Raw genomic sequence first — 17457 nt, 5'->3', positions numbered from 1 at the left:
TTATTTTTGTATTTTTTGTTAGAAGTGAGCATCCATGAAAACAAAAAGAACGGAATCAATCGGTGCCGTAATCGCTTGTTTTCGAATAGGATGAATATGGGAGCGTGAGATTACTGATGGCACTCATACCCTATCACACGATAAATGTATCTGAATCCTGCTGAAATAAAATGTTAATTAGCAGTACATTGTAACAAAATACTACCCCAGCATAGACTTCACTGTGGGCAGCCTGGTTTTTTTTTTTTATTTGAGTGGAGTTTGGGTGGATGATTGGCGTCGGAGAGAGGATCTAGCAACCTTCACCTTAAGCCAAATTTGAGTTTTTAAAACATATTCGATGCACGCTAACGCCGCTCAGCACTAAAGTGCATAATTTCCAGACTACACCAAAAATGTGTAACCCTTACACATTCACAAAATCATGGTGTAGTCTGGAAATTATGCACTTATGAGTAGGGCTTACATATTTTATGTGCTGAGCGGTTTTAGCATGTGTGTTAGAATATGTTTCCGTGTATATTGTGACAGCTGTGGAGTTATATCAAACATGCATAGGGTACTGCAAGCACCTGATCTAACCTCACTTTGTCTGACAGTTCAGCGAGCTTGTTTACAAGGTGTTAGAATTTTTTACGAACGGCGAAAATTACATTTACGTTTTCCGTCCCGAAACCATTATGATACGGAAATATCGATTATATTCAATCCTACTAGTACAAGACCAATCGTCTAATTACCGTTTTACTGAAATTGTAAACAGTTTTGCCGGATCTCCGCCGGAGACGAAGTCCATGTAAACAAGTTCGCTGAACTGTCAGTGCACGGCTTCGTGACGTCATCTTGCAGTATCCTATTAACATGTCTAAAGAGTCTAACTCGTTTTGTAAACAAACATTGTTTCTGTCGCTGTAGGGCCTATCTCGATCCACCCACGCATGTCGACACCCTTAACAGAAAGAGCAAAGATAGATCTTTCTGATAACGGCCCCCAGATGCGTGGTGGATGGAGATAGACCCTACAGCGACCGAAACAATGTTTGTTTACAAAACTAGTTAGATCCTTTAGACATGTTATGCAAACACACAATGCTACGGTAGCGCTATCTGTTCATTCCATAGCGGCCATTTTAGTTCTTCCAGTGATCCATTGCTATACCAGTGCAGTGCACCGTCGTGAATAAACGAATTCGATATAAGTTAGGCCATAATTCGACACATTTAATCCTGCATGAGCATGAGACATCAGTTTCATAAGTCCTCAAATGTTGGAAAACTCAAAAATATTGGAAATGTTGGAACTATTTATCTAACAAGAAAAAAAAAGAGCTTACAATAATTTGTATGATGTATTAACCCGGAAAATGTGAAATTATTTGGTTTTCAATTATATATTTAAAGTACCTGAAAACAATAGATGCACGAGTGTTCAATATTGTGTTGTTCATTGATGTAAATGCGCGAGTATCTTGCAAGAATATTTGTGCGCGTCGGGAGTAAATCTTAAACGACCACCATACTTAACCGCTTACCGCAAGGAGTGAACAATAGCGAGACAGGTTGGGGGCCTCCTTTTCCTAACCCTTAATAGTTCAGTTTTCGGTAAAATCTGAACTTATGGGAAACCCGGATAACTCCAAATAGTTCTTATAACCTTAAGCTTTGTTCTAAAGGGTGATACGGTCAAAATTTGGTCAAACAATTTGTTTCATAACTTGAAACTGCGTACACCGAAACAGCTGAATTTTGGACCAGTAATGGTACTTTATATGTAGCTTATACCATAAAATTTTCATCAAAATCGGTTTAGTATTTGCGGAGATATTGTGAATCCTGAAAACTGCAATTTTAAAATTTTGTACAAAGAGGATTAAAAAATAGGAGCACATTTTTACTCTTTTATTTATAGAGCCAGAAATACTGAACCAATTTCAATGAAAATTGTTCTGTATGTAAAGTATACATATCAAAATGTTGTGTAAAAATTTCATTCAATTTGATCCAGCCGTTACAAAGTTCTATTTGTTTAGGTAGTCAAATTTTGTCAAGTCAAGTCAAATTTTGGTCACACAATTTTTTTCATAACTTCAGATTGCGTACACCAAAACAGCTGATTTTTGGATCAGTAATGGTACATTATATGTAGCTTGTACCATAAAATTTTCATCAAAATCGGTCTAGTATTTGCGGAGATATTGTTGAACCCTGAGATCTGCAATTTTAAAATTTTGTGCAAAGAGGATTCACACATTTTTACTGTTTTATTTATAGAGCCAGAGATACTTAACCGAGATCAATGAAAATTTTTCTGTATGTGAAATATGCATATCAAAATGTAATGTAAAAATTTCATTCAATTTGATCCAGCCGTTACAAAGTTATATTTGATTAAGTGGCACCCGGTCAGTTTTTTTCATATTCAAACTGCTACAACTTTGAAAGTATTCATACAAAATGGCTCAAAATTTTATTAAGAACATATTTACATAATAGTATTATACTGTAAAATTTTGATAAAAATCGGAGCAGTATTGGTAGTTCTATAATCAAAATTGTGCTTTACTGACCTTAACATTCCGAAAATTTACTATGGAGCGCCTTTGTACAAAATTTTAAAAAGGTAGGTCGATGGTTTTATCTATATATCAACCATTACTTAATCGATTTTGATGAAAATTTTATGGTATAAGCTACATATAATGTAGCATTACTGGTCCAAAAATTAGCTGGTTTGGTGTACGCATTCTAAAGTTATGAAAAAAATTGTTTGACCAAATTTTGACCGTATCACCCTTTACAATGGGAATCATAAGTTTCCATTTGAATCAATGCAACAAGTTTTCTTTTCAATTTTATAAGATTAAACTATACGATTTTAATATGCATTTCGTTTCGTGGTCCCTTAAAATTAATGGGACGCAATGAAAGCAATAAATTTAATTTGCATGCAGCGGTTTGTGCCTATCCTTCAAGGTAAATCTCTTTGAGTTTAAATGTGCTATAATCTTGATTACATAGATACGCCCAAGATAATAACAAATATTATTTTTATGCTCTATCGTGAGTTACAACTAAAGGCTGGCATAAAGAGAATTGTAGGAAATTTACTTATATTTTTTTACAATGTTTATTAAGGCGTTTTTATGACACTTTTGTTATGCTTAGAAGAAAATATTCATCTTTGCAATGGTAGCAGACATGTAGTATTTAATATCAAAATGTCAATCTAAATACTGGTAAACTCTCCATTCCGGTTGATTTTTTTCATAATATGTATCACAATGTATCACTATAATATTCTCAGAGCTCTGAGTTGTTAGGAATATTGGAAAATAATTATCTCTACTAGTAGTTGTAGGTCCTTTACACTAGAACCAAATATCTATACATAAGCTGCGTGATGGTCTTTAGTTGACTTACGTGGTCCAATCGAGGCGTACTGGACACACATAACTGATAGTGTCCGATAAATAGTAAAAATATTACCCCCACCATAGTCCGAGGTTCCCCTCTAAACATAGAATTTATCAATAAATAAGCGGCTACCGATGGTACTTTCGTCAGTTCTTCATTTCCGGTGCATCTAACCAGATGTCCACTACATCGTGTGAGCTGTGTTTTTGTGTTCCTTGTATTAATATGATTGTCTCATTAAATGACTTTTAGTGACTAGCATATGTAGTTCAAATGAACTATTGTTCATCGTACAGTGTATTTGCATTATTCTTAACGTTTTGTGTTGTGGTGGTCAAGGATAATTAGTGATCAGGTGTAAGGTACGTCTTGGTTTTTTTTTATTGCCCACAATATCAAATATTCGATGTATAAAAAGTTATCAAATGTTAAGAATTGCAACGGAATAATTTACCTAGTGTGTTTTTACTAATATTTTGTGAACTTATAATTTTACTTACTTTACCCAATGCGACCAAAACTTTCAGTCTTACACGTGACATAAAATATATAAAATGCTATTCCGTTTCATTGAATTTCTTATATGGAATGCAATGCAATTGATAGTAAGCTTCATAGTGAGAGCAAGCTGTAAATTTATAAACTGATGGAAATATATGTGTGATATGACGGAGTCCTTTTGTTACAGGTTATATTATGTATCATTTTTCATCTATGTATTTTTTTTATTTGAACTTAGCCATAGCTTGTCTGAGTGATTTTGATTTGGTTCAACAATTGAATCAATAAAAATCCTCCATTCCATAGTTATTGCTAATTGAAATGTTTTTTTGATTCATCGTATAAAAAGTAAATCAATTGGTAGAGATATTACGAACATACAACCACAGACAAACAATCAGCTAGAACGTTTTTTTTTTCAAAAATTTATCAATGTTTACATTTTTACCATCTGGTGACGATTTTTCACAACTACGATTTCGTGCAACAACGCATACAGAAGAAATTAGTACTGAACGTCAAAGTGTGCATGCATGATAACGAAAAGAACGGAAACAATCTGTGCTTAAATCGTGTGTTTTTGGAATAGGATGAACATAGGGGCAATGACTGAACCCTACACAGTCTGGCAGAACTATCCGAGCCAATTATGAAAAAAAACAATAAATTTGATGATACGAAAAAAAATTCATATTCATATTATATACGAAACACAAAAGGGCATCGAAAGCTTGAACTTTTTCTAGAGTTGCCAGTACATTTGGTTAGATATTCCAGTTGTCCGTTTTCAGGAAATCCTATTCGCTAGACTGTATATTATGGTTATGCCTGTAGTGGCTGTAGTCTGGTATAGTATTTATGCTTGATATAATGTTGAATCAAATGAATCTGCGCTCAAAACAAACTAAACATCAAAATTTAAAAACAATATATTTTCACGATTTTTTTTATTTCGACGAAGTTTTCAAATACAGCTCTGTAATAATAATAAATAAATTTTGCAAGCTGTTATTATACTAATAGTATAAGAAGTTATAGTTGAAAGTTATCAGCACAGACAAACAAACGTAAAATTTATATTTTTTCCCATCGTATACCGCTTTTACCATGAATTTTAAAATTAAACAAAACAAACATTGCTTCAATCCTTCGTTTTCCGTAGGATGAAAATGGGAGCCACATGCTTAATAAGGGAACCAGCACAGTATCTTGATATCAGCAAAGCAATGGCGGATGATTGCGTTGATGTAGCGTGTCTCTTTAAACAGAGAGGAAAACGTGTGCACTCTCACCTTGAAAGTTAATTTTATAATTATTTACCCGTTTAACCCAATTCGAATGGGTAATATTTGCATATGCAATCTGAATAGTCTTTAAATTGGCGTGCTTTTTTGTGTGAGGAAAAATGTGCGCTAGTTTTCGTGTGCTGAAATGTCACTTATCTCTATTGATCCGAAGAGACTGAGCCCAGGTATTTAATACAAATCGCAGAACGTCATATTCATGGCCGGATTAGGTTTAAAATGCTTCTAAAAATTAACTATTATATTATTTAAGGCATTCACTAAACAGTGTAAACTGATTAAAATGATTAAACGTCGCTATCACCAAGGCAATCTTGATTATTTCATTCGCGATTTCATGAAACATTTCAATAATCAGATAATCATGGCTTACGCAGTGATTTAATTTGTTCCCTATTATGTTCCTTGTATTGCTCCTGTATGGGGTGAACATTGCAACATAATCAATCGCGTTCGCCATAGGGCACAGCATGAAATTATCTCCTTCTCTTTCACTCTTACAAAAATTTTGTAAACAACAAGGCCAAGAAACTTCAAAATCCCATATAAAATCAAAACAATGCAGTGCCCTATTGTCTCGCGCAAAACGAAAACAATATAGGGTCTTGTACCATTTAGGCAGGTGTACCTATTTTGGGCACTTGTCGCTATAACTAAGTCAATTTCAATCCGATTGATTTGAATTCCTGTACAGAGTTAGATACTGTACGTGCCTAACTCTATACAAAATTTCAAGTCAATCAGTTTGAAATTGACTTAGTTATAGCGACAAGTGCACAAAATAGGTACACCTGCCCAATTGGTACAAGACCCTATGCACGGGCATTTAGTAGGGTAAGAAATCATAATACTAGTACGAACTAGTAAAATTGTATTCATAATTTGAATCATTTAGAAATTCATTAAAATGACGTACGTATTGTGTCAAAAAAGGTGCTTAACAGTATTTTGAAATACAGCTTAGTAACATTGACTACAGAAGTATTGAATAGTGTTTTCATTATTGAATATTAGCAATTGAAAAATCACTGTGATTTCACCCAGTTCCCCAAAGAATTGGCATCCCTATCCCAACAAAGCAATGTTTTCGTAGCCAACAAAACTGTGACTCAAGCGTAGGGCTGAAGCTAACAGCCTATCTTTCAACACAGCAGCATAGTTTTAATGCGGGGTAAGGAAACAAGAAGACCATAACAGTAACACACATGAGGAAGTGCATTTTCGGTACATTTGAACAGCTCACGCTTTGTATCACACGCTATAAGTGAATACGTAAAAAAATAAAAGCCTACCCAAGTAATCATGCTGTTGAAGCTGTACGTAATGCCGGGCCCAGTGCGCAAAAGTGGCATGATTTACAAAACTTCGGATAACTTTTGAAAGGAAAAAAAGACATCTCCATTTTTTTATATGTTATGTCTCAGGTTTCATTTGATGCAAAATTTTGAAACTTGGTGATTGCCATCATGGTGAAAAAAAAATTTGGTATAGAAATCCAAGATGGCGGCCAAAATCAATATGGCCGACCCAACTTTTTATAATTTTAAATATTAGCTCTATCTTTCCTCTTTTCAACAACATTTCGTTTTGAGGTGGTTTTTGGCGAAACTTTCGAGTTACAACGGTTTAAATGAGCCACCATTTGACCAAAATCGAGGGGTCTGCAAAAATTGTTCTGGCTCTAACTAACCCCCCGTTATCATTCATCAATTTGAGTAGTCAAATGCATTTTCCTTACTTTTTTAGCGAGGACTTTCAGAATATCGCCACCTAAAACATTTTTGAAGATATAAGATGTAAAAAGTGGGCCGGTCTCAACGAGAATTATTCATTGGTATACAATTGCGAATGCGGGACAACTGTATGCTCCAGACACCTGCGTACTGATAAATGAAAGCATAGGCGATTGTACACCTCGTGGGTGGCTATACAATGCTCAGCTTTATATGTTTTGAAAAATCTAACACGTAGTGTCGCTAATGTAATGTTTGGGATTATCGCATTTTTCTAAAGCTGGTATGACACTCTTTGACCAATGCCAAATATTTGACCACTTTTGACAGTTAAATTTTGACCAAGGTGTACTTGGCAAACAAAAATATTTGTCACTCTCGAAAAACGAATAGGGACAAACAGAGCCAAACCACCTGCCAAAATGTATCTGTCAAAAGTGGTCAAATATTTGGCGTCTGGGCAAAGAGTGTAATAGCATCCTAAGTATTGGAATTAGTCGAAACAAGCATCACATTGTATACTTGGCCACGTCCTTACAATCACTAGGAAAGGGTAGGTATGTTCGTTCAACGTCTACTTGAGAAGGTACAGGGTATCCAAACTATCCCCATATACGTTAACCCTCTCTTACCCATGGTAGCACAGGTGATCCACTACTTTGCACTGTTCATTTAACTCTAAAACAAAAACGAGCAGAGAATTTTTGACCAAATCTGGCATAATAGTTCATCAAACATATACAAACATCTGACGAAAAAATGGGAATGATCTAACTTATCCTGTATTTGTATGAACAGTGCAAAGTAGTAGATTACCTGTGCTACCATGGGAAAGAGAGGGTTAAGGAAAAGGAATTTGAGTTAGTAGAATGGGGTTGTTTTGAAGAGCTCTATTCGACAGTCTAGAGCGCAGTTGACATTTGATAAATGATTTTAAATTTTGTAGATCTGACAAATGAACTTACTGTGATATTCCTGAAAGGGGTGATACACAAATTATGTCACGCAAAAATAGACCTTTTTCAACCCCCCCTCCCCCCTATGTCACACATTTTGTATGGGACCTCAATATTTTTTGTAAGGGTCGTCACGTCGTGCAAAACCCCCCCTCCCCCCTAAGGACGTGACGTAATTTGTGTACGACCCCAAAGAAAGTATATTAGTATATACACAAAAATAAAAATATAAATAACATACACATCTACATTTCGATGTTGAAGATAATGAAAAAGTCGAAGGATTGAGGCAACATTGATTGGTTTGACAACCACAAATCTGAAGAGGAGAAAATAAATAAATAATAAAAACATTCGCAGTAAAAGTTGAAACATAAAAATAAGACTCAAACGTTACAAAAAAAAACTCATTAATTTTTAATCCATACAGGAAAATAGCAAGATTGAAACTTGATGTGGTAGATCTTAAGCCGTAACGCACCGTTCTTAGGTGATCTACCCACGTTACGGGACCTGCGTATTGATGAATAATTTCTGTCTCAAAAAAAAAATAAAACTTGCGATTTCCCAACTTCAGGACGAATTGGGAGCACACTAAAATTAATCATTAATGTGTTTTCCGCCCACCGCACCGTGGCGTACATTTTTCAGAAGTGTCGATCGAAAACGAGAGACCAAGAAGCACATCCATCGTATGTGATGTGTGGCTGCCAACTGAATAGGTAACATGTTTATTTTTTTTATTAAAAAACGCGTTTTTGCCATTAGGGTAGGGCGGAGCAAGATGGGTCAGTGCCATTTTCGAGCGCAATACTTATGATGTGATTAAGCTGATAATTTTGTTAGAGGACCAGCATGAATACACAAAAGTTAAGGGAATGTATTGAAAAAATATTCTTATTGGAAACTAAAAATAAAATGAGTTTTAGCCATTTTTCTTATGCGATACATCCCATATAATCTCCATATAAACGACCGCGGGGTAAGATGGATTACCTTCATTTTTGAGCGTATTTTTGGAGCATTTTAAGGCCGCACGGGACGACGTGTAATTTTTCCTATCTTCCCTCTCTTTCTAACAGTTTGCCTCGCTTATTTATTTTCCATATTAATGAATGATAGTTTTACTAGTAGCTCTTGTATATTTAGTATGAATATAAAGCATATATTAATACGGAAAAAATCGTACATATTGCCGTTTTTTCGTTAGGAATATCTGAACTATTTGAAAGGTGACCCATTTTATCCCGCACTTTTTTCAAGGCCCAAAATCGGTCTTTTTCTAAACCTGATTGTTCAAAATCTTGTTTTGTATTTTATTATTTTTTATCAACTTTTAAATAGCTAACTAATGTATTGAAGAGTAGAAGGTGAATAGAAACCAAAACGATCTGTATTTACAAAGTTATGATGATCCATCCTTAGGTGACCCATCTCATTTAACCCTCATTTCTCGTAATGACAAAAAAATGTATGCAACTCGTTGCAATACTCGATTTTTTCCAGCAACGAACGACTCGTGCTATCTACCTACAGTAGATAGACAAAATGATCGGGACAGGCAAAACTTTTGCTTTTCAAAAAATGTTCAACTAGCTGTAACTTTTCGAAAAATGCATAAAATATTCTCAAATTTTCACTGTAAGTTAATCAACTAGTTTTGTAACAGTGATCCAAATTTGGAGTTACGTCAAACGTTTTTCAATGCTCATTGTGTAAGTCATAAATGGTCAAAATTCCATTGCATTCGGTTCATTCAATCCGGAGATTTACAGCTCAAAGTTGGCTATATAATAATTAAATCCTTTTCTAGAATCTCTATAACTTCGTACAGAATAACCCGATCTTTTCCAAATTTAGATCACTGTTACAAAACTAGTTGATCAACTTACAGAGAAAATTTGAGAATATTTCATGCATTTTTCGAAAAGTTAGTTACGTGAATCGCATTGCTCATTACAACTACATACAGTTTCGGTGTGTGTTGATTGATAGGTTCATGGACCACTGAATAAAGGCTGACTTACGGGTGGGGCATGGGAAGAAAATGCAAAATTATGATTAGAACTGCTCAGATTCAATGTGTTAACGTTGGAAAATAACCTAATCTGTCCAGAGGTGAAAAAAAAAACAATAAACAGGTTCAGTCTTGACAAAGATGCTGTCACACAGTTCCTTAGAACAGTTTCTAGAATAGTGACAATAAGTTATCGAAAACAACAATCAAACGTATGGTATCCCATTTCATAGATATATAAACTCGCAAACGGAATGTCCAATTTAAGTCGTCTCTGTTTTGTTCTGTTATGAGGCAAAAGACAATGAGAAATTAAAAATTTCCAGAAATCGGGTTTTTATATGGTAAGTGGGGGCAGGATGGGTCACCTAAGAAATGGATTCCTATAACATTCTGAATATAAATAGCATTTCTCTGTTTTCTATCACGACTTCCAGATACACTAGTCAGCTATGATATAAGGGTATAGAAAGGTCATACAGTTTGAAACCTGCTTCTTGACAAACAATTGTCAAAACATGACCCATCTTGCCCCACCTCATTTCTACGGGGGCAAGATGGGTCAGTTATCAGAAATTCGATTTTTCTCCAACAAAAAATACTAGATCTTCTATTTTTTCTCTATACATCTAAGCTTCACATACGTACAGATTACATGAATGAAGTGTTGAAACATATCGGTAGATTATTCTCAGAAATAGAATATTTTTATTCAGGTAGCCATAAAAAACTTTGAAAACTTATATTTTTTGTAGAAAAATATTAAAAATCTGTTCACAAATTTTCAGCGCTCTAGTCGCTTCGATAATGTAGGTCACATAATAGCCTTTCTATCAAAAATAAAACATTTTTAAAAACTATGCAAACATACAGAAAAATTAGGGTGACCCATCTTGCCCCGTCTACACATTACACGTACACGGTGTGCCAAAAACCGTTATTAACAAATAAAAATGTCCACCCAAGTGGTACCCGGCATTCGAAGGATATACTATTCTAGTATCTCCTCTGAAAATTTGAAAATGTTTCATCGAGGGAAACTGAAGTTTTTGTGACTTGAAGATTTTGAGCCATTTCTATAGGATTTTCTTATATGAGGGCTCGTTCAAATATTACGTAACGCAACGGGGGGAGGGAGGGGGTCTAGCACTGTGTTACGCTTCATATAAAATTTCAAATTTTCGCATACAAAAGCTGTTACCTCCCCCACGTAGGGGGGTCTGAAATTATCAAATTTTGCGTTACGTAATATTTGAATGAACCCTGAGTAAATATGCACGCACGGTGGGCCTGATACCACTATTAAAAAATAAAAATGTACTCCAAACTCACACCCGGAATTCGAAAGATATACTATTCTAGTATCTCCTCCGAAAATTTGAAAATGTTTTATCGAGGGAAACCAAAGTTTTTACTGTTTGAAGATTTTCCTCTATTTTCATAGAATAAGCTCATATATGGTAATATTGTCATAGGATGTTTCATTGGCTCTTCAAATCATAAACAAATACATATTAATAAGTTTCACAAACACCATTCCAAAGATACAACATTCAAACAACTTCTTTGAAAATTTGACAACATTTCATTGAAACGCTCGCAAATTACAGTGGTTTGAAAATATCATATCATATCTTGATAAAGTGTAATGAAAATGTAGTAACTTTATAGAATATTATTTCAATTTCTCATGTTAATCATTCCAAGCAATGTATATATGTTTTGTAACTCATCTAAAACTTTGATTATACATCACATATTTTGCGATACTATTACAAAACTCAGTAAGTGTTTTTAACGTGTTTATAGATAAAGCGGTAGTTTGCATATCTCCAATGAAATTGAAATTGAAAGCTTAAAATTGTTGTTACTGATGATCGTTAATGTAAAATTTCTAAATTCACGGAAGACACGTTAGTAACATGTCGTTTAAAAGCTGGGTAGTAAAACGATTAGCATTTAGGTTTACTTTAAAAGCTTCAATATCTTTAACATTATACCAACGATTGACAAAGCTTCCTAGGAATACCAAAACATTGGGCTATTATTTCAGTTTAACTCTCGTTTCACCATGAAACGTTATCAAATTCACCGACAAGATACCAAAATATATAAAGTGTGCTTAAAAACAAAAAAAAAATTCGGTGCCAAACACTTAGAAAGTTTATGTAATCAACGCTCACGGCGTGCCACATTTTTATTTGTATTCGAGTAGCAGGTAGAACTAAGAAATATTAAACGACGGTAATTGACATTCCTCTCAATGAAATGTTGCCAAATGTGGAGCGGACCTGGTGTGATTGTTAGAACACTTGACTATCACGCCGAAGACCTGGGATCGAATCCCACTCCCGACAATCTCACAAAATTTGAGTTCTTTCTTCGGAAGGGAAGTAAAGCGTGGGTCCCGAGATACTAGACTATTGCTAAAAATCTTGTTAATACAGATAAAACAAAATGTTGCCAAATTTTCAAAGAAGTTGCTTGAATATTTATTGTACTTTTGGAATTTGTGAAACTCATGACGCCGTTCAACACTAGTTCGCGTCATGGGATGAGAAAAATAATAATAGGGGTTTGGGACCCTAGAAACTCTAATGCGTATATCAGTTGAACACCTCATGTTCTCAATTCAAACTTCGGGCTCTAACTGAGAAATCCAATATTTTTTCGAAAGTTCTTTCACTATGACACTTCTAGGGTTCCAAGGCCTTGTTCTTTTTTTTCTCATCTCATAATACGATTTTTTTTTCAATTTTGTTTAGCAGTATTATAATTTGTTTAATATATGAAGAACACCGCATATCCCCATATATGAGTTGATTCTATGAAAATATAGGGAAATCTTCCTACAGTAAAAACTTTGGTTTCCCTCGATAAAACATTTTCAAATTTTCGCAGGAGGATGCTAGAATAGTATATCTTTCGAACGCCGGGCGTGAGTTTGTAGTACATTTTTGTTTGTTAATAGTGGTATTAGGCACACCGTGCGTCCATATTTACTCATATAAGAAAATCCTAGAGAAATGGCTCAAAATCTTCAAATCACAAAAACTTTAGTTTCCCTCGATGAAAGATTTTCAAATTTTCAGAGGAGAAACTAGAACAGCATATCTTTCGAATGCCGGGTACCACTTGGGTGGACATTTTTAGTTGTTAATAACGGTTTTTGGCACACCGTGACGTAGTTATATGGAATGTATAGCATAAGGAGTATAACGAAAAAATATTTTATTTTTTTTTTCTGCGTAAGGAACGTAAAGAATTTTAAAAACAATATATCACTTTTTTGTGTATGCACGCCGTTCATCTGGGAAAATTATAGAAAGATTCAAAAAATAAATAGTACGGTTGAAAACGGTACTGACCCATCTTGCCCCCTGACCCATCTTGCCCCAAATACCATATGTTCTGAACAGGGAGACTTAGACTTGAAACGTAAAAAACACGGTAGGGAAAACAAAGTTTGCCGGGGACAAGTAGTAATTATATATTTTCTCTCATTTTTCAGATTCATAATGAAACGGGAAAACGAAGACCACCAGGATGATGATCAGCATCATGACGACGATGACACATCCGACCAAAAATCCGTCAACAAACGCTCCCGAAAAGACGAAGAGGAAGTTCGCCTTTTGATTCCTAGTAAGGTACGGCTTAAGTTTTTTGTTTAACAATGTTTCATCAGCCCGTGTTTCATAATTATTTTATAACTAATCATTTCATTTTTATTAATTTAAGATGGCTGGAGCTATTATTGGAAAAGCTGGACATAATATCCAAAAGCTACGTACAGAGGTATGCTTCCTAGCTCATTAAGTGTACACCATATTTATTTTTTGTTTTTAAATTTAATTTAATACGCTTTAGAAGTCTTGTATTAATCCTGAATTCTATAACAATTGCAGTACACTTTCATAATGTTAGTTTTATTAAATCGTCAATTCATATTCTTACTGAGTCGTGTTCCTTTCGTTGTCTTAATTTCATCTATGTATCTTTGCAAATACAAACAATACTAAGTTGTTGATGAAATATCCCTCCCTCTCCGGTATTTTTGATAGAGTCTGATGTTCATGTACCCACGACACGCCAAAGTTTAGTTTTTATCCGGAATTAAATTAAATTTAAAAAAGATACCTACATTCTACGTACAACCAAGCATATCTCCATTGTCTACAGAAACTTAACGTATGTTTTTTCTTCTTTTCCCTGTCTCGGTTGATAAATGTTGCAAATGATGCAATCAACTCACCTCCGTCTGCACTACGAACCACCAAACTATTCGAACTGACCCGTTGCCACTGTCAATCCAAATAATAAACACCATTTCTACGATTTGCGGGTCTGGTCCAATCTCTATGCGCTGATCCTGAAATATCGGTCGATAATGACAACCATCTCTCGGGTAAACTCCAACCTTTCTGACATATATAATGCCGCTGACCAACGAAATCTCCACACACCAAATCTTGATTCAATCTGAATTTGATTCCTGCAACTGATTTCGTCCACCTGCTTGGAACTCGGATTAAAACTCCCACATCGAATTGGTCAACCGGGGAAAAAACTAATAATCCATACACAATCTAAAATACCTGCACTTGCGTTCGATCCCAATCTACGAAAACGCTCCTATCTTGCTGTGCTACCGTGAACTATCTGGTTATAATCATTGTTTGTGATTTTTGCAAACGTACACTGTATTATCTATCGATTTCTCCTTGGATGCATCTCGACCAAACTCCAATGAAACACGTGCTTTGAAAATCCCACTACCAAACCACGTACCATCGATGAACTATAACCCGTATGTATCTATGTGCGTGACCCTGACCCGCTCCGGACAATATCGACTCCACCCTGGCTCAATCGTCGTTTCTGGCAATACAATCCTCCCATGATGCCCAACCACATCGACACTCCAAACATCGTCGAACCACTCGATCCCATGAGCAGTACCAAGCTCAAGTGAATGTAGGCGACAGTACAGGCCCCGAACGGTAAACACCTTTATTTCATTAATTTAATCCTTTACTATACAACCGAATCTTAAGCGTCTTCTAGTAAATAAGTCCTTCGACTGTAAGTGTTACTTACTCTCAGTACATCCACACGCAATTATGTAACCAATTTATCGTAGACGGTGTCCCATATTTTGAGAAGAAATACTTTATTCTTTACTGCGTTACTGTCCTCGTGTGTACTCGTTACTATTGTATGCGCCTTAGTGAAGCCGTCTACCTACTAATAGTTAAACTCTCTGTCTCTGTTAAAATGCTCACTTTTCATCTAAGATTACAAAACGATAAACGTCTTTCAGTTTGGTCTCGCAAATTGAAAGAAAAACTCATGCAATTATTAATCATCAATTTATTTGTTTTGTCATGCTTCGCCAGCGGGGTTATGGTTTAACGAACTTGTGTTTGCAATATGTATTAGACTTAAGTATAATTTCATTTGTTCAAATAGATTTAACTTTTTAATACTGTTAACAAAACTGGAAACTAAATGTGCATCCTAATAGCATCTGAAAAGCTTTCTAATTTGGAGCTGTATAATTGTGATGAAACAATATGATCGAAAAGAAACAATTGGAAACATAATATAACAAAGTTTGAGAGCAAATTAATAACTAATTTTAATGTCGCGATATTGAAAAATGCAAATTATGATAACTTAGGATGTTGTCGTTTTGGTCGTGTTAACGATCATTCTTCCGTGAGCTTTCTTATTTCTAAAATTAAGAACTCACATTCAGAACCTTATGCGTTGATAATAGCAGAATTACGAACTCACATTCAGAACCTTTTTGGGGTAAATACACCAGGTCAAGTAGCCATAAGCACAATATTTCGCCTTTGTTAACTTATAAGGCTTACTCGTCCAATATAGAGCATGTCAGAATACAACATCCACTCTTTAATTGGGCGCTCGATAATTGGGTTGTTTAGTGAACAAAATATTGCTATTTTCTATATCCTAATAAAAAGAGCTCATTTTTCTGAGTATAACGTGATTTCATTCCAATACCTTTGTTTTGATGGTTCAATAAACAAAACAGTTTTTTTTTTTGCGGATAGAATGACAGTTCAATCGATAAAATGACAGTTTATCCCGAACAAAAAAAAATTCCCCATACAAACTTTAAAGGCATTTAAAAATAGTTCCTGGGCATCAAAAATGATGAAATTTTGGATTTCGACTAATTTTTTGGACGGAGATTCCGATTATGGAATAATCTGGATACCCCTAAAGAACCCAATTGTGCTGCCAAAGTATATATAAATCAGAGAAAATAAGTAGAGAAGCGAAGAGTGCGAAGCCAAAAATACCTTATCAAACCGGCTGGTATCCTCTCGAACAAAATCAACAAAACTTTGACGATTGCTGTATAATTAAAGATAAGTACTGCAATCATTACAAACATTTTTTTCATTAAAATTTCTTAATATCAAGGATATCACTGTAAATATGACTCCTTAAATTGATAAAAATTATTCTATTTCTGGATACACTTTAGATTATTCCTTTGTTAATAAATCAACAGCATAAATTGTTTTCTAATGCAGTATATGAGAAAGACACAACTCTCGATTTGTGAATTAATCTGTTTCCGTCAGTGGCCAACATCCGAGTGATGAAATCAAATCAAAAAAAGTGTGGCCGCAAAAACGGCTATTCACTCTTCACTCTTCTACCTATTTTCTCTGCTATAAATATAGGAAAATATATGGTTATGTTTACAAATAGATAAACAAAACGCAATATAACAATAGTCTTTGGCGATGAAAGTTCAGCCCAGTTAGCTAACGGCGCATACTAACTAGACTGCCGTGATAGCCCAGTTTTGGAACGAAAGCGGTATGTATTAGCACGCAAAGCGAATAATAATGCCGAATGATTCCATGGAAAGTTTTAGATGACTGATTATAATCATTTTCACTAGTTATTCAATAGTATTGTTTATGAATACACTGGATAGTTGATAAATCAATCTTCTAATATGGTTTTGACATACAATGCAAAATGGATTCATTGCATAAACACCAATATCATTACCTGCTACTAGTTTCCGCTCATGCCCCAATCACCGATCATAATTGTAAAAATCATACTTGCATAAACACACTCTTCTTCATAGTCTTCGACAATAACAATTTCTGCCCTCGGACGCATAAATGTCACATGTTACAATAGAAAAAAAACCGACAAAAACACATTTGAAGTTTCCAAATAAACTTTGACTATTTTCGCATTAAATGATTCAAATCAAATCTTGATTGACTTCAACGCAATTTCAATTTTCAATTTAATTTATTTTTCAGAATTCAATTTTGATATATGATCTGGGACCATTTGGGCAGGAGCACCTATTTTGGGTACTTGCTGCTATAACTCAGTCATTTTTGAACCGATTGACTTGATTTTTGAGACACGATCAGATACTCACAGTATCTGGCCATATGCATAAATTCAAGTCAATCGGTTCGAAATTGATTGAGTTATAGCAGCAAGTGTCCAAAATAGGT

At 34.8% G+C, this 17457-nt stretch overlaps 1 protein-coding gene across 4 annotated transcripts in view; it reads left to right on the top strand.

Annotated features, from left to right (window-relative positions):
* LOC109416489 (heterogeneous nuclear ribonucleoprotein K) overlaps positions 1 to 17457 on the top strand; it is a 65331-nt gene that overhangs the window by 23874 nt on the left and 24000 nt on the right. For 2 of the 4 annotated variants that reach the window (XM_062851966.1, XM_019690563.3), the window contains 4 exons: positions 8560 to 8630; positions 13437 to 13575; positions 13667 to 13723; positions 14885 to 14928. In XM_062851966.1, the coding sequence (XP_062707950.1) occupies positions 8608 to 8630; positions 13437 to 13575; positions 13667 to 13723; positions 14885 to 14928 (263 nt within the window). In that variant the 5' untranslated portion in view covers positions 8560 to 8607. Of the gene's footprint in view, positions 1 to 3560; positions 3777 to 8559; positions 8631 to 13436; positions 13576 to 13666; positions 13724 to 14884; positions 14929 to 17457 lie in introns of those variants that run through there. The other 2 variants (XM_029873063.2, XM_019690564.3) reach the window with 2 other exon arrangements.

The sequence above is a fragment of the Aedes albopictus genome, chromosome 2 (assembly GCF_035046485.1).
Source record: "Aedes albopictus strain Foshan chromosome 2, AalbF5, whole genome shotgun sequence".
Taxonomy (NCBI): Eukaryota; Metazoa; Arthropoda; class Insecta; order Diptera; family Culicidae; genus Aedes; species Aedes albopictus.
The sequence above is the reverse complement of the archived record's forward strand: the minus strand, read 5'-3'. Positions and strand labels throughout refer to the sequence as shown.